At 40.1% G+C, this 18,678-nt stretch overlaps 1 protein-coding gene across 4 annotated transcripts in view; it reads right to left on the reverse strand.

Annotated features, from left to right (window-relative positions):
• LOC121328834 (serine/threonine-protein kinase mTOR-like) overlaps positions 1-18,678 on the reverse strand; it is a 78,204-nt gene that overhangs the window by 21,572 nt on the left and 37,954 nt on the right. For all 4 annotated transcript variants that reach the window (XM_041273928.1, XM_041273926.1, XM_041273925.1 and 1 more), the window contains exon 29: positions 2,789-2,864. In XM_041273928.1, the coding sequence (XP_041129862.1) occupies positions 2,789-2,864 (76 nt within the window). The remainder of the gene's footprint in view (positions 1-2,788; positions 2,865-18,678) is intronic.

Raw genomic sequence — 18,678 nt, forward strand, 5'->3', positions numbered from 1 at the left:
ATGCTTAACCATTTCTTTATATGGGACTTCTGTTAAAGCAATTGCTTGTAATTTACTCCTTTTTTTTTTAACCCAATGTAACAACCCGATTTAGAGAAGGAATAAGTGTCCAAGTATCAACATGCACCAGACATCTGGAAGAAAAAAAAAAAAGTTTGACTCTTGTTTCATCAACTGACCCCAGCACTTCAGTGTCGCTACATCACCCAGTAACCTAATTCACACATTTATTTGTGCTTCCCAACTTTACGTGTACAGCATCCAGTATCCCTGCCTGCAAATTCTTTAGTTCTTGACAAGTCAATATGCATAAGAGGTCTTTCACTGGATTACCCAATCCAGAGTAGACAACGTTTCGTTTTGGTCATGCTTTCCAATTTGCACTGCACATTGTACTTCAAAACTGAGCACAGAAGACACAATACACAAAGAACATGCCCAACTAAACTGCTATTCGAAATAAAATATTCGCATTCAGGGCTATAAAAGCCACATTGTTTCCAAGTCTTGATTATGTTCTATACAGAAAGCAGGTTTCATGACGGTACCGTGCTTGGTTTTTGGGATGATTATCAGGAGTTGGACTCCAACATGTTTTTTTTTTGTTTTTTTTCGCTGTGCCTCATTACTTTCTGCCTGCGAATGTTTTCGCAAAGCTAGCGGGGTTCCGCAGCAACATGTCAACGACCCCAAATGATTTACAATAAGATCATTTGACGTAATTTTAAAAAAATATCTGAAAAAGCTTATTTAAAAAAATAAAATAAAAAAGCGTACACTGTTAATTCATTTGCAATCCAGTGCAAGAGCGCAAGAGAGGGTCTGTAAATGCAAATTCCCTGCCGACTCCAACTACTCTGGTATCGCAGAGACAATGTAAAACAGACACCCGCTGCTTTATATATCCAACACTCAATACAGCATGCCTAATTTACTACAATTTATTTCACATTGCATAACAGGTTTTCCAACACAAACGCCAAATTACAAAAGCAACCCCCACCCCACTATGGTCAGCCACTATGCTTCATTGAAAAAACACAGAAACAATAATTCGAGGAAAATTACCAGAGACTACAAACCAGCCTATTATATGAAATAGCTTTTAGCTTCTGGTGATCTCAAACAGCCCTCAATGAAGTTTAAAGATAACAAGAAAGGCACAGACAACAAAACAGGCAATGTGACACATTTTTCAATCAAGGTATTGACACATAGCAGATGTAACAAAGCCAACAGCTTGTAATCCATTCAGAAGCACTGCAGCGAGTGACCCTGCACATGTCTTCACTCTCCAAGGGGACTGAGGTGGCGTACAAGCACAGTGACCTCATCAGGCAGCTATTCCACTGTCTGAGAAACCAGACCCTCACACAGCGCTCAGACAGCAGCGTGTCTCTGCTTAATAAAGCCCTGAGCTCCAGAGCTGCCCAAAAGGCACAGGCAGGTGGCCTGCACCCCCTAGGCAGACACAGCCGCACCGAGTCTGACACATTGCACAGATTCTTTCAAGGGTTACCTGCTCCCTTACTCTCCGAACACAGCTTCAGCTTTTACATGGAAAACTAGGAGAATGATGAACAAAAGACTAAGCGTGTCCCAGCTTTTCAATACTTGCATAACAAGACCGCAGTAAAATAAAGCGCACCCCGTTCCCCTCGGGTAAAATACAAGCAAGTCAAGGTTTGTCCATATTTTGTTTTATATATCTTACACGTTGCCTCAGAAATGTTATACTGCACCCAACTCTAAGCATCCTGCTTTGGAATTCTTAAAATAAGAATTGCCATGGCTGCTAATTCTTTTTACAGTGCATTTTTGACAGATATACTTTAATGAAGTCTTAATCCTTACATACACATAAGTGTTGGTGTCTGGGGATCACACATATTCTTTACTCATTATGTCCCTCGCTGCCGTTCTTCCCAGAGTTTACAGACCTTGAGCCCCTTTGAAGATTTAAAGACTTAGCAACAGCCAGACCCTGTTGTACTCAAGATCTGGCCTCACTACAGCCAAGTCAATAGGAATTAGTCACTTAAATTACAGAATATATGAATGAACACCATCTCCACCATACATCTGGCCTAATTCAAATGAGCAAGAATGTTACATTAGTTTTAAAAATATTTACAGTACAAAGTTAATAGGAAGCAAACACATATAACTTTTCACATGCCAATCTGCAGTTTGAGCCCTGCATTAAAAGCCACAATTCAACAAACTGAAATAAATGTTCTGTGTTGTATACACTGCAGCTAAGACTAATGAAATCTGCTTGCCAGCTTCGAAAGTTTGGAAAGGCTACAGCAGTCCTTGCGTCGAATAAATCAATCTGAAAAATGATCCCTATTTTCAAAAGGCAATTCAATAGTCCATTGCCCTCTGTGCTAAGTTAATCAATTCCCTGTTGCACTTTGACACAAATGTGAGCTGTGGCAGTGCCGTTAGTTATTCAGACATTTTAGGGTTGAATGACATTTTCTTTACAGCCTGGTCAACCCCAGTATATAATACAGTGTAAAAGGGGAGCATTAAGACACTAACTGCATAAAACCCTTGTCTTTCCCTTGGCGTGAAGGCAAACTCTCAGGTCATTTGAAAAGCTCACACTGCAATCCGAGAGTGTTCGACATTGCAGAGTAAAAATATCTGATGGAAAGCAGAAACATTTCCCCGATCACAGCTGCTGATACAAACCAATGGGATTCAACTGGAACCCTTTGAAATCAATAACGAAGAGCTTCACAAGCCACGGGAAAACAGGTCTGGTTCTTAAAGCACCTACCAGCTCCCCGAAATGCTTCATGGCATATTCCAGAACACCGGCTGCTGCTTCTGGTTGCTGCAACTTGTTGTTGATGCTGTAAAAACACACAAAGAGAAGACTGCAGTCAAATACAAGTCATACAACCAACACTGAACACGCAACCAACCGTGCCCAGGCAAGAGGTGAATGGGATCTACATACTGCTGACTAATGCTACTCTTTTTGTTTTGGGGTTTCTGATGAACGTGGAGGTAACTTGTCCTGCTGTTGAGGTCTTTACAGATCACACTCTTCCCCCATCTGTTTCAATTTTGTGTGCTACTTTTCACGATACAATCCTTCAAAGGATTTATGTGAATCGCCAAAATGAGGGCTTGGCCAACTGCTGATGAAACCAACCAACCACCTTCAGTACACGCAGCGCTGAAGAGAATGTGGATTGTATCAACCTGTCAAGAGCCCTGGGTCACCGTGTGAACATGCCTGTAAACTAAATACACCACCGCAGAACAACCACGGAGGTACTTTGACATTGATCTTCAGACACTGCCATTTCAAACTGCAATCATCACACTGGCCACCAAATGAGCTATACCAACAGGCTGCTTGCTTCTCATATAAAAAAAAAAAAAGGACCGATATTTTTATCAAAGTACGTTACAAATAAGACCCAATTACACATTTCATTCCTCGTGCAGAAGAATAAATAGTCTGCCATCTCTTTTTCAGTCCGGGCCAGGATCCCACTGAATACAGATGAAAATTTCTACATCTGGAAGAGCTCTCGAGCTAAGCAGCCTTATTGTCCAAACGCAACGCTGCACCCCCGCTCGGCTCTGTATAGACACAGCGTGTCCATCTGGTAAAAATGTAACTCCCTGGCAGTCTGAAGAGGAAGAGCTAACCCCTTAGCTCATAGGAAATGATATTGTTTGTTGCGCTATTGCGCTGTCTGCAGCGTGGATCCTTAACGGCGCTGTCGGTTGCCGAAGGCAATGCAAGGTTACTCTTGGTTTCTTGGCACATCTTTAAAGTGCCCCCCTCGCCGCGATTTATGTCTTCCGCATCTCTCAAGGATGAATACTTCAGGTGAGCCTCACTTTTTGGCTTTCAGTTTTCAAGTCTAAGTTCCGGCTCTGAGCTATTTCCAGTAAAACTGGGCAAAGTCTCAATGGAAAGTCTTGGCACATTTTGTGATGGGAAGATTTTCGAGAAATGAGTCGTTTCAGTCCAAGCAATTGCAATGCAAGACTGATACGCAGAAAGAGACACAGGTGAGTCACCAGGAGGACTCGTGCCATCAACATGGGAATAATCAGATTACACCTCAATGGTCAACTCTCAAGTAGGGCATAGTAGATGAATGGAATAAGAAAGTAGCTAAGGAACGCATTAAAGCATTGAAAACTGATCCTTCCCAATACTGTACAACTACAAAAGCCATTCTATTTAAATTTACTGGGCTTAACTTATCTTGTCATATAGCATTCAGATACTTCTAAACATGTTCATCTTGAACCAAATGAAGGGATTTCTTACCTGAGAGAGTTTAACAGAGGAACGACGAGTTTAGCATAAATAATTTGCCATTTTGCGTCTCAACAGTCTTTTTCAATGTAGAATTGAAAGGAAAAAAAACATCTCTCTGCCATGCTTTTAAGAAAATCCCAGTCTTTCCACCGAATAGAATGCTACCTGTAGAATCTTGCAGAACACAGTTCAACCAAATTCCTCTTGTTTGGTTGGTTATTTTAAGCAAAAGATTTTATTTGAATGCTCTAATGGAGTGGGAGTGCCTTCTGGGAGCAGGCTGGCTGGGAGATGAAGGTTTATCATCATTACAAGCTAATAACAATGAGGAGGAGCTGAATGTCTTGTGGCATTATTACATGCACTTCAAAAAGAGATGAGGTTGGCCTGCAGGACCGCTGGATTATATCCAGTCTAATATTCAACACTGTTTGAGAGGAAAGGAAATGGTCAACAAGACGGGATTTCCTTTTGAATACAGATGAGCGAGAGACCTTTACAGATCTGGTGGTGAGCACTCCAGTGTGGATCCATCACCGACGCGAAGGCAATCCCCAAACCTCCTGCAAAGCACAGCTGCCATGTCAACAAGATTTATGACTTTTAAACACACCGGCGTCTCCTTCACGCACACTAGGCAAGTCAGAGGGGTACGGCTACCACTGTCACTCAGACACAGAGACTACGGATGAGAGGGAACCAAAAAAAAACAAACAAAAAAAAAAATACATCTTAGTGCCCTGCCACTTCATAAACTCACAAGAGAGGCCCTGCCAGAGCTATGACGCCTCGCTTTGAGACAGGCCCCCAAAACGACTAAAAATACCCCTTTGTTCAAATGAATTCAAGGTTCCTTGAAAACCTCATTATATACTTTTTTTTTATCCTCTTCTCTAGTCTTGTATTTTGCCCTTTTTTTTCCTCCTGCACTCTATTGACATCTTTAAGTTTGACTGAAAAGATGGGCATCACACAAAAGGAAAACGGGGGTTGGTGAAGCTAATTGGGACGAGTCAGCAGATTCCCACTCTTTCTCCCTGCCCCATGCCAGCCATTCCTCTGCAGACCCTCAGCAGAACAATGGGTCTGCAAATCAGCGTCAACAAGCCACAGTGGCACACAGTTATACTCTGTGCTGCCAGCTCAATACAGTATTGTTTTTCATTTGGTACCCATCAGGATTAGCGTCACGTTAAAAGAAAATTCAGTTTTCACGAAAGCCTTTGCTACAGAATTCTTATGACTGTTTGAATGTATTCCAGACCCCATTCAGATTTCTCCATTCACTCACAATACTTAAGCTATTGCTAAACAATACAGTTTTTTTTTTTTTCCTTTATGAAAACAAGTGGATTTTTTTTTATGAAAAAAAAATTCGTTTGTTTTCTGGCTGAGAAAGGATTGACTAAAGACTCTGTCCTCTGCAGCAAAAACCTGCTTTTGAGTTTTGTAAGGAGGACTCCCTTACTGACTTTATTCACCTTCAAAATTTGACCTTTAAAATAAAGTATGTAAAATGCAAACAGTTTTGAAGAAAAGGCAACTCAGTTTCTGCTACCCACAGTGACAACACAGGACATCCATTGTGTCAGTCTTGGCATTTCCTAATACCAACACCAAACCTACATGCATTTAAATGTGAAATATCACTTCCAGAGCTAACACATAACCCTATGTTTGAATGACCTTTGACGTTCCATTTGTAAACCAATAAAGACGACCCACTGTGGGTGGCGTAGGCTTATCCCTGGGGAGTTATAATTTATATCTGCGATTTGTTTTACTAAAAGAGGAATTTCTGCTTCTGTGTAACCAATTTATGTGCTTAAAAAAAAGAACAGGTTTCTCCATCTTCAATGTTGCGCAAACAGACACAAGGCCAAACCAGCTGGCTTGCCTCTATTATTTTCATCACCTTTCAGAGGTCCTAGCATGCGGTAAACCATCCTTCACACATACTCAATGCTAATGTTACATGTTGACGATAACTCTCCCTACTGGATTGGGTATGAGGGTGGTTTTACTGTAATGAAGGCATTAGATAATGTTAAATGGTATAAGGATTAAACTAAACAGCTCTGCTTGATGCTACAGACCATCCAAGCACATCTTGAAAGCATTTCGGCTCTGAGAGTGCTTACAGCGGTGATATTAGAACCCGTTAACTAATGGAAAAGGGATTTGGAGATGCCGAGGTGTTTTTTTATTCATGGCAAGGTCGCACGGATTTGCTCTCTGAAGATGTGCTTGAGCAGGAGCCCTTATAATTCACTGTGACAGCTGTGAAACAGGGTGGGATATGCTCTTCATTACCCTGCTTCCTTCTGAACTAAATAAGCTTTTCTTTCAAACCAAACAAACACCCTGCTTTCCCTTTTTAATAGTTCCAGGTAAAGACCTTTTGACAACTGTATCTGACAGCTTGTTGTAAATGTAATAAACAAGACTGTTTGCAGTAGAAGTTTGTATACTGAGCTGAAGTCCTTTCAGGGAGAACTAACATGGCCTCTGGAAACCTGGCAGTGGTTTTTAAAAAGAATTAAGTCGACAAAACAATTAAGATTGCACTGTATAGGTGGAAGGAATTCATTATATTACATTCTCAATAATGTCTGATCAATTAAATGAAGCGTTGAATAAAAAAGGTCCTGTTCTACATACTGTAAAGCCACTCTATTTAATTTTACAGGGCTGGTATTTCTTAAACTTCACATTTGCATTCCTCTAAAACATGACTCAGATTTACTGCGACTAAGAACTTGAGTTAATATTGCTTTACTTCCATGCACATGCATGTTGGAGTTTCAAATGAATTGAATCCAAGCTGGAGGAGATATGCTTCAGGAACTAAATACATTGATTTCTTGCCTGAGTGAGTTTAACACTGATGCTCAAAACCTTATTCCTCAAAACAGTTGGCCGTTTTAACTGTACAACAAAAAACAGGAGACCTGTAAGAAACAACCACTGGTAGCTCTACATAGCAACTGACAGCACCAAGCCTGCTTCTAGATATCACACTTACTAATTAAAAGGCAACTTCTTAGATGAAACAGCTCAAAGTCAAAGCTTCAAAACCAAATCAAATATCTAGTAGCTTCAGCACAACCAGCGATAATGGCAAGTGCAGGTGCCGTTATCTGTTAAACGTTTGTGTTGATCTGTTTTGATTGGGAATTTTATATAACATAATGTAATATGCGTCATTGGACTGGCACAAGGCTAGGGCGTTGATTGAACCCACCCTGCTCCATGGCTGTGTGCATCTTCAAAAGGGGTTTCCTCTTGCCAGCTGGCTATACTTTCAGGCCTTTGTAATGTACTTTACCGAAATGACAGAAAGGTATGCAGCCGGCACCAGCACAGTGTAGGACTCCAATCGCTCCGAATTCTGTATTTATTATACCTTTTATTTACAGTCCTGATGTTTATGCTACCTTTACTGCTCGTCTACTATTACAATGGGAATGCATTTTATGAAAAACGGTTCAACGGTCACCAACAAAAACAAACGCACCACCGACAGCAGAGTAAGGGAATGTGGAATGGGAAACTTTAAGAACACTCAATCATAAATGAGGTCAAATGTGGTACAAAATTTTTTTTAAATGGTGGGATTTATACATTTAAATCCTGAAAACGATTTTAAACATCTGGACCCACGCAATCAAGGCATGTTAATTATCAAAGTGGGTAACAGAGTGCTAACATGTAATGAAAGCTAGTTCAGCTCCACCCTCCAGCTCCCACTTTTCTGCTAAAATAACCGGCAGAATTTGCAGCGAGACGTGCAAGAACACTCCCACGATGAATTAACACAAACTGCTTCTGAATTTACGACTGACAGGTACTACGTTTTAAACCAGAATGTTGTTTTGAACACTTTTCGGTTTCTGTAACGAACGGATGCAGCACAATATGGCAAAGCTAAAAGTCAGACCAATTGCATGTTTGTCACTTTTGACAATCTATCAAGAAAATAATGGGTTATAATCTAGCAGTTTAAAAATCCCTAATATAAGGATGGCTCATAATCTCTGGCCTGAAGTATACAGAGCACTAATCTGTAGCCTTCCTGTCTCAGAGCGCTGTAATGTGTGACTCAAATAAAAAGAAGAGAAAACGCCATTTGAACTTCCGCGGTTCTGACATCAACCGAAATAAAGTGATGACAGGGTGCAGAGACTGGACTGTCACCCCCTCACACATCTGGATCACAGCTGTTTCCCACTTCACTCCAGATGCAAGACGCCTTGTACTGAACCAAGATAACAAAGCATCTCTTCTTCTCTGTGCCTGCACTTGGTCTCTCCTTTTTTCAAAAACGGCCGGAATGAATCATATTTCCTTTTACGCAACGATAGAAAATCGTCCATGTTACTGCCAACTGACTTCAAATTGGTATTTTAAAACAATCGTTTGGACAGGAAACAAAAGAATGAAGTTACCTAGAAAATAAACACAATATAACTTAAAATCTGTCTACGATTAAGCTGTTTCAGTGTTTTATGAGTAAACCATGTAAAATGTTAATGCGGATGAAATTGTTTGTGCTGTAGCATTATGTAAAGCAATGACAATGTTATGTGAAAGCCTGCTCCTACAACCAATTTGCTTTGGCGACAACTGCAGCGTGGGGTCACTGGTTGCTATCATATACAAGACCATTCTAATAATGGAATGCTACTGGGTATCATTTTGTAATTCTGCCAGCTGATGAAGCCTGAAGAAAGACACAAGCCTCATAAAACACATCAATGTCGCTCAGCATACAAGTGGTGCCAAAAAATCCACCTGCTGTGATTGTTTTCAATCTGCCACCGATGACCTCATTGGGTCTAAGTGAGAGTACACTAGGGCTTGGTCACTGCTGGGATTAAAAGACACATCTGATTTGAGAGTTTCATCTTCTGCACTCCAGATGTTTTGAACCGCACTATGGCATGAATTATACAATACTATCTCATGGCAAAACACTATGACAACCATGGTAACCCACTGTGATTCTTTTAGATTTAAAAAGACAGGTCTGTATTTCCAACAAACAGCAATGGCACATTTAAACTCTGTCAGTACTGAACAAAAAAGGTCTTGTCTGTAAGAAAAAAAAAAAAGTTTTATCCTTATTCCAGAAAGAAAACCAGATGTTGATAACCCTGTCCCAGTTTATCAGCTCAAGGCTGATAGAAATACAGTGCTGTGCCGCAACTTTGAAAAATAAACTACCAGCCTCACTTGAGCAGTTGGCACACTCCCTAAAGAAACCACACCACTTCGGTCAGGGCCATTTAAAAGCTAACCATCCAGGAGACAGAACCCCCACCAGAAAGACTTTGCGATGCCGGCTGTTGTCAGAATGACGTCACGCCTCTTGCTATCTTCACACAGTATTTCTGTAGAGCATTTTGTTCATTTAAACACTTTAAAAAAGAGCGGGTTGAAAAGCAGCAGAGCTAATTAACATTCATCGGTACCAGAACTGGATCTGAATCCTCATGACCTTGCACAGCTCAAGAGGCAAGAGGTCTTTCACCCTGCTGCTGTCTGAGTGATATTTGTGTATTAAATCATTTCTGTTCAGCAGGGCAGCTTAAATCAGGGCAAAAAAAAAAAAACAACTATATCTTCTCCAGCACTGATTAATGTAGAAAAGCAACATCGCTGTATACCACAAAAACTCTATTTCTCCAGTTATTTGTTTCCTTGGAGAAACACTTCAGAACATTTTTTGTTTTTTTAAAATCACCATCATCAAAGCTGGAGACAAAAGTGTGGTATTCAATCCGCAAGAGACAGACAGACAGAGTGGGAATTGTGTTGGATCTGAAACAGATGTGTCCGTTAGAAGCCCGGCCCTATTTTAACCTGCTGAAGGGCCCTTTTTATTTGAAGTAGCTTCTTGTTTCTGTATAGTATTTATTGATTTAAGTACTTTAAAAAGGAGAACATTTTTTTTTAAAAAAGCCACAGAGTCTGGAGCCTAGAAACACGTAACACAATTACGATTTAAATTATAACAATATCCTCTGTTAAAATAAACACAAATCTGATTAAACAGGCACGCCTTTAAATAATAATCTGCTGTAGCCTTAAACAAACGTTATCCTGAGGGAACCTCTGTTGAAAATGTGCCCGTCTAAATACTTGTCAATTCCACACACTGGCGCAGTATGGTTTATAGGTATATCTTATAGCATTTGGAATGGAACACCTATATATTTATTGTCTTATCTTTTGCAATGACAAAATATGCATATCCTGTACAAAACAATCACCTGATGGGTGTTTGCAATGTGGTTGGGTACTGTTCGTGATCAGCGTATAAAGGGTTAACTTTGTAACTAATGCAACTATAACCACTGTTAGCTGGGCTTTGCCGATTAATGACATCTTATTTGTGTTGCTTAGTGTCAGCCAATACCAAGGTTAAAAATAGTACTGGATTCCTATTTTAAAACATACAGCTTGAATAATGTTTTTAAACGGTGTCACAGCACAAGCAGGGCTTTTTCTTTCAGGGTTTTAGTAGCTTACAAGCACGCAAAAGCTGGGAAGCCCTCACATCACAAGCCATAACGGATAACATTCTCAGACTACAACTCATTTTAATAGAGCTTGGATAAGATAACACAATGCACTGGCTGCTGGCAAACTAGTTTGATATTCCAGTCAGCCTTCTTTACACATTAGATCCTGAACTACCCACAGGAGGTAATACGACAATGTTCCTAATTCTTGTGCATTTTTCAAGGACTAGGATACTGTTACACGAATCCATTCCAATGCAGTAGATCGGAGATCCATTTTCCAAGGCTTGATGCAAAGTTTCTTCAGCAGCAGCTAAATATCTTACCCCCCCCCCCCTGCCAAGACACAGTTTCCTGGGACTGGACAGCAAGCTAATCTGCAATAAACCTGGGCACACAACATGCTAGCCTTGCTGTTAAAGAGACCTGCCTTTCTTCATTACTCGCAAACTATTTCCCCCCCCCCATACCAGTATTGCATTTCATATAGCGTGAGGCTATGCTTTTAGTTCAGCTTCTCTCACAGAAGTGGTTTGGATTAGCCTCAGCACCTTTGGTGGAGCTTTTGATTATAAAACATACTGAATTCAACTCAACGCAAACAGATTTGAAATGACTTTGTCAGGATACAAAATGCGTCTGATCTGCCAGTTTGGACTCAAAGACACCATTTGAAGAGTTCAATACAAGTTTTATATTTCCTACTTAAAGCTCAGAAGCTAGATGTCAGTAACAGCTATAATATACTAAATATCAATACATAACAACTGGTTATCTAAATAAAGTTCCACTAAGAGCCCGCATTAATGAAATCAAAACACTGGTTTAAGTAACTCAACGCTGTGGAGCGCAGCAAAAGAGAAGGCATTTTGTCTTGGCTAGAGACCCGTTTTGCAAATTAGGTGAAATCATGTCAATCAAGATGAATGAGCCTTGTATTTCCCCCCCATCGTGTTCATTTGATTTAGGTATTGAAGCCACCTGCATCTGGGACTTTTTTTTTTTTTTTGGTTAAACAAATCGAGACCATGTTACCAAGGCTGAGACGCCCGTCACAAATTTGTAATTATTTTTAGACCATTTTTAACTGGCAGCTACCTGTTTTGATTTTCTCTTTAACTTTATTGCTGTGATAACTTACCTTCACTTTATTCACCGCATGTAATGTCTCAAACTTGCGTTCTGTCTATTTTCAAAGAAACGTGGTATATAAATGGGATAAACGGCTTGCTGAGATTCTCATCTCCAAGTATAATACGAAGGTGATCCCAAAAAGTGTTTCTGTTTATTTGTTTTGTCAAGTCTGGCCTTGCCGGTTACTTGAATGAATGTTGAACACTCTGTCAAAGGAGCAGGGTTTTAAACCAAATGATTTGCAGATGTGGTTCAAGAAACAACACGGTCCATTTTATTATCAAAACAAATGAAGGGCTTCCTCTTCTTGACAATGCAGCATTGTGCTTGGGAGCAGCCCCGACACACCCTCAACATACTGTCTAAACTCTGCTCTTGCCGACTCGTTACCAGTGTCTGGCGGTCTGGAGTTACTCCGTTATCTTTCCAGCGTGACTTTTTAATAAACCTGGTGACATTCAGCAAAGAAGTAATAGCACTGTGGGGAAAAAACAGGTGACCGCAAAGTTTAGTGTGGGCTTGTACGGGTGAGCTACCACCTGGGCATGGAAAAGATTCACAACAACACTGGGCCAAAGCAACACTGAGAAAGCATATCCGAGACCATGTGGAGAACATCCAGACACCCTGAAACAGGAGCAAAGCTCTCTATTTAACAGGCATTTATGGAAAATTAAAATTAATATGTAGTTCCTGCAAACGTGATGGAATTGGGGTTTTGGCTGCCTCAAAGCCTAAAGTATTACAAATTACGCTTTCTTACCATTCAGACTAAAGTATGCCACATATGGTCCATTTCCACAATTATAGCTAATACAACAATTTAATGAATTAAGCTATTAAAGTATAAAAATGGGTTTCTATATAAGTTTGGAGTCTACCACTGAGCCACCTGCTTGAAATTCAACCCCACATGATGTACATTTGCACTAAAAGCACAGTTGGTACTGGCTTGCTGTAGCCTATTGGTAAAATACATCTTTTTGCATTTATTTATTACAAAATGAACATTGTGCTCCTGCAATGAACAATTAAATACAGCACAAACTGCCAACAACATTAAAGTCAACAGATCAGCTTGCAACAAAATCTGATTGCAATTAATTGCCTAGCAGAAAGGAACACAGTATTCTGGCGTTCCGAGTATGTGAAAGCTGCTCAAAATGGAACATCGCAGAACCATGGAAACGGATTCTACAGACAGGCCTTGTTTTTGTTCTCAGGTCTTGGCTCCAGCTCCTAGAACAGACTTGGTTGGGTATGGATGTGCCATGTGGCCCAAAGAGTTTTAAACAAGCTTGACAGCTTCAGACAACCCACGATGAGCTCAGACAGCTCGGCCAGAGAAGAGAAGATGATTTCAGACAAAAAATTCAATTTGTGTAACTAAAAGGAAAAGTCATTTCAATTCTCCAGTTTCCTTTACCTGGTTATTGTGGGTGGTCCTGAGTTCTGCTGCTCCTCTACTGAACTTGAATCACCTTCTCTGCATCAGAACCCACATCGAAGCCTGTGGAATGCTGCTTCATACTATTACTGAAGAGCCAGCAGTCGAACGGTAACAGTGTCATGCGATTACTGTGTAATCACAGAGTGCTCAAAAAGAGATGGCCACTAGGGCTGTGCAAGGTCCCCATTGTAACAACGCTACACTGCAAGGTTCTTACAGCTTGTGACATTTCTTTTAAAGCATTTGAAAAGCAATATCTGTTTTTTTACACAGGATCTATGATGGACAACCAGGATTTTTTGTGTGCGTGTATTCAAAAGCTCCACAGAGTGAAAGTGAGGTCGCCGCCGATCCTAGGCAAGTCACAAATCAAAAGGGCAGAACACCAAGTTCTCTTTGATTCCAGTACTCAAGCAGCATTTGCTCGTCCTCCTGAAAGGATTAACTTTGGCAGTTTGTTAATGGTTCATATTCATACTGGAATATTTTGGATTCTGTCAGGATCTGATTAAAGCTTGCTTGAAGGCGAGATCTAATGCAGGTTTAAGTATGTAAAATAATACGCACTGTAACTCGGTCTGACATCGTAGTGGGTTTAATGCTGTTAAAACAATTTAAATGGCTTCCCATAAAAGTGTCATTACTAAGAAAGCCCGAGGGTACATTTTCCACAGTGTACTGAACAATAAAGAGCATGGTTTTCTGTACAATTCAGCACCACATGGAAATGTTTGTATGACAAGTGAAAAGTTACAATAATACATTTTAAACAATGAAAACGGATAGCAAATTTTATGTATTGTAGCAGCAAGACACTGGCAAACTTCCATGAAGTTGATGGCTCTTTAAGAGGTGCAAATCACCCTAAGGCAAGTTTTCAGATATGAATTCAGCTTGGGGGGGGGGGGAAATCTATACAGCTGGGGTTAAAGTGGAGGGCTATGACTTCATAGAGACAATACAATTTTAAAATACAGTTCTTAGAAAGAAAGCCGAGACCATTAACCTAGCACCCTGCTTCAGATTCCACTGCCTTCTGAATGTGCAGTTACAAAAGAAATTAAATGAACACATCTGGGTCACCATTAGTTTTGGGAGAAAACATGAATCACAGCATTATTTAACCTAGAGAACTTGTGCCAGGGAAACGCTTCAGTGGCAATACAATGCATATAAACTGCTTTCATGTGTTTTACACCAATTGATTGTACTATTCTGATACGGCACAGGTGCTAACGTTAAACCAGAACCACAGTAAAAACACTGATTTCATCTGTGATTAGGTGTGCTTTTGAAATGAAACAAGCATGTACTTTTTACTATGTTAACAGAAGCTCATGATCAGCAAGCTACCAATGCGATTCGTCATGCCGAGAAGTCAGATTAATTTTCTCATATTGTTTACATATTTTATATATTATTTAAGAAATGCATTTTAGTATTGACACATGAGTTGAGATAGCACTGGAGTACTCTCTATTTATCCATAGATAAAAGGACAGCAAAAGCATTGGCCCTGTGAGCATTGCTGGTCCAGTCTTGGGGCTCCACCCTGACGACAGGGTGAACAGTTAATCCAATGTTTGACCTTTTTGAGACTGCCAGCAACGGTAGCATTGTATGCAGAACCCTGTCCATGTCTTTACATAAGCAAGAAATGCTTTACAAATTCAGTGTTGACTTTTTGCCAAATCTCTATGCAGCAAAATAAAAAGGCTGAGATACAAACAAACTGTTCTAAGAGGATACATTACACATTAATCCCACTGTCTTTGTTCCAGCTACTGTCACTGAAAACATATACAGCTTGTACCTGGAATGTGTCCATTGCCATTGAATAGACACTACCTGTAAATATCCAGTGTCACTATTTAGTGATTAATTACTTGCTGACAGCTGCGCTTTGGCAGAGAGCACAGCATCTTTGATTCAGAATTGCAAATGCATTTGAATGCTAAAATTGCCCAAGCACCAAACAACAGAACGCTTAATTATTCTGTTTGCCTGACTTGCTGTTGATAGCCCCTTAATCTTCAGCCGAGTTTCACACGCAGCGTTAGAATGAGCTAACACACAGCCCACTCCACAGGACCATTGGGACCAAGCGGCAATTCCTTCTATGTGCAGCCATTTATTTTTCAAACCAAGATGGATTTTGTGGACCGCAGACAGTGTGCCCCAGGGTAGCAGTTTCGGGTTTGTACATGGGATGATTCATTGTCAGTTTGATACTGGGTCTGTAATCAATAGATCAGAGGGTATCTACGCTGCCCACTATTTCAGTTGGCAGCCCATTAAACAAACTGCTACCACACAATTCCCTTGCAAGCTTTAGGTTAAAGACTGTGGGAAACTTTTTTTTTTTTTTTTTTTTTTTTTTTTAAAAGGCTTCTATTACATCTTCAGTGATTTGTTTTTATAATTTTACTGATCTGAAGATGAACGCTGGTTGAGAACTAAAGTGGGGAACTTCCTGGCAAAAACAGCAACTTCCTTTAGACAGCCGGGAATTAGAAATGCATACTTTAGATCAGATAATCGTCTACGAAAGTATGAACTGTAAAAACGAATTCTACTGTTGAAGAAAACATATCATTCCAATAGATCGCTCTTGTTACAAAACTGAGGACGGTCCCTTTAAAGCTTGATTTCAAATTCCTTTTGACAATCCGTCCAGGAATCTAAAGCCGAAGACACCTGAACACTGTGCAGACTTCCCTGCGTGGCACAATTCCTTAAAAAAAACATACAATTTAAACTAACCAGAAACCCAAAAGACAACAAATCTAGATGAAGTTTTACTTCCAATAGCAGATATCATAATGAATTAAATCCCCCCTCTCCATTCTCCTACACAAGAATAGGGTTAACCAAAATTTTCTCAATCCCATAATTGAATCCATACACTCTTGTACTAGGAATGGAAGCGTGGCTCTGATGTTGTTTAAAATAGATTATTTAAGTCTTGCAGAAGACATCCGACTTTAGCCTCGCGCTCGGTTTCTCTAAATCACGTTTATTACTTTTCATCATCTCTCTTGAACCTGGGCAGTACAGAAAATTCAAAAAGAGGTTTATCTTTTTTTTTTTTTCCCCAATCTAGCCTCAATCTCTTTCACACCCATAAACATATTTATAAAATATCACACGCTTCTTTGACAGAACATTTAAGAAGTCCAGTAGAAAAGACAGCTTTGGTGGTGGATGTACCTCGATCAATTGGACAATGAACAAATTGCGACTATAACAGACCAGTAATATGGCACCAATTGACACGCCTTCAAACTACTAGTTCTCCTGCTATATACACATACAACAAGTGTTAACAATTAAAACTTGTGAAAGTGCTACCTTACAGGGCAGTTACAATACATCCAAGCTAAGAGCTAATGCCTTTCTATAAGACACCAAGCTGGATCCTAGTGTCAACTCCCCCACACACCTGATAGAAGAACCTCAGGATTTGGATGATTGAAATATTCTTGGGATCCCTAGTTCTGTCAAGCAATGTTTCCTCACAAGGAAGCACTTTTCCTTGTGTAAAGACACCACAGAGGTATTACTTGGCAAAAAATAAATACAAATTTAAAAAAAAAAAAATCGACATTCTACGAAAAGCAAGAGAAAAACAAAAAAACTCTCTTCCTAGATGTCTGAAATGCAATTAAGAAATAATTAACGCCGGTGCCAGGATAAAAGCACAGCGGAAAGAGGAAAATAAAACCAAGACAGTGAGGGAATTTTTACTACCAAGGTTTAATATCTGCACTAATTAAAGGTTATCAATTCCACACTTGAGCTGCCTGCAGTGAATGAAGAACACTTTCCTACAAGTCTACTCCAGTAGATACAATCACAGCTTTACATTGCCGGCGTTTCTAATTATACAGGGTCGGCTTGACCTCTGCAAGACATCAAACTTATGAATGAAGGCACAGAGACCAGGATTTAGCTGTTCATGTACTTTAAGGTTAATGGTAAATCCTTTAATATATCTAGATTTCATTAAAATGTTGAAAAAATGTATTTAGCAGTTTGATTTCCATATGTCAAATGCAACTCAAGAATATATGAGTATTGTAATTACAAATAAAAATACATAGCATCGAAACCAAGTGGGCCACTACAACAAGCAGAATGCCTCCGTTCTCAATTTTTTGATACCATCTCGGTACGCCACTGGGAAGGATATTATGCATTTTTCCCTCAGGTTCAGACTGGGACCCTGTTTGACAATCTGGTCTAAAACAGCTCCATCTGCTGCTGCATCCTACCAGGACAACGTTAAAGGGACAGATAAATCATGATGGCGCTCGAAACCCTGTTGAGATCTCCCCATTAGAATAGCAGCAACAGCCCTTACACTGTGTCTGCATTTTCCAGAGAGCCTTTCTGAAAAGCACAGGCTGGTGGATTTAATAAAATAGATCAGATTAGTCACCGACACACAACAGGAGGCCTCTTTCCTGTTGTTTACCATTTTGGACTTCACACACTAGCCCTGTTCATGACGCCAGCATGTTAGCAGGTATGCCAGTGCGCTGGGTGAAACAGCAGACTGTTTCCAGGACGGATTACACTCCCCTGGCACTTTCACTGTGCCCGAAAGCCTCCAGTAGGCAACCAGATAGGTAGGGTCCGTCAAACTTGCTCTAATCTGGTCTTGGAGACTTGTACCAGAACACTGCATTAAGATGACAGAACACAAGCCAAGGAACATGGTTTCAGGAGGTTAGGTTTAAGGTCACTGAACGGCACACCAGGGGAGACTTGGGAGTTTGATACAGCAAAGTTAAATAAAATCTTTAGCTATAAACTTGCGGGAGGATTTTAGAGGATTAGAAAGACAGAGAAGCCCTGTCAAGTCTAGATCTACGGTCCTCAGGTCAAAGTTGAAACAGGACCTCCGGAGTATTTCCCGTTAATTAGTCTAACTGCTGACAGCAGCAGGTCATGAACCTTTTCGACTAGCTTCATTTATATTTCCATGTTAGATACTTTTAAAAAAAAGTGCAAAATATCTTCTCTCATAACAAAAATACACATGCATGTGGGGGCGAAAATAGCTGCCAGTGTATGAGCGAATGATTTTGTTTCCAGCACTTCTGGAATAATATTGGTTGCATGGGCATTGCGTGCTGCCTAACACCTCAAAGCTCCTGCTTTGTACTGTCTGTCTGTAAAATTGGAAGGAAAAATAATGAAAAAAGAATGAGCAAGTATCAGAAGGAAATGTTATTGATTTATTTATTCTATTTTTGCCAAAT

The sequence above is a fragment of the Polyodon spathula genome, chromosome 16 (genome assembly GCF_017654505.1).
Source record: "Polyodon spathula isolate WHYD16114869_AA chromosome 16, ASM1765450v1, whole genome shotgun sequence".
Lineage (NCBI taxonomy): Eukaryota > Metazoa > Chordata > Actinopteri > Acipenseriformes > Polyodontidae > Polyodon > Polyodon spathula.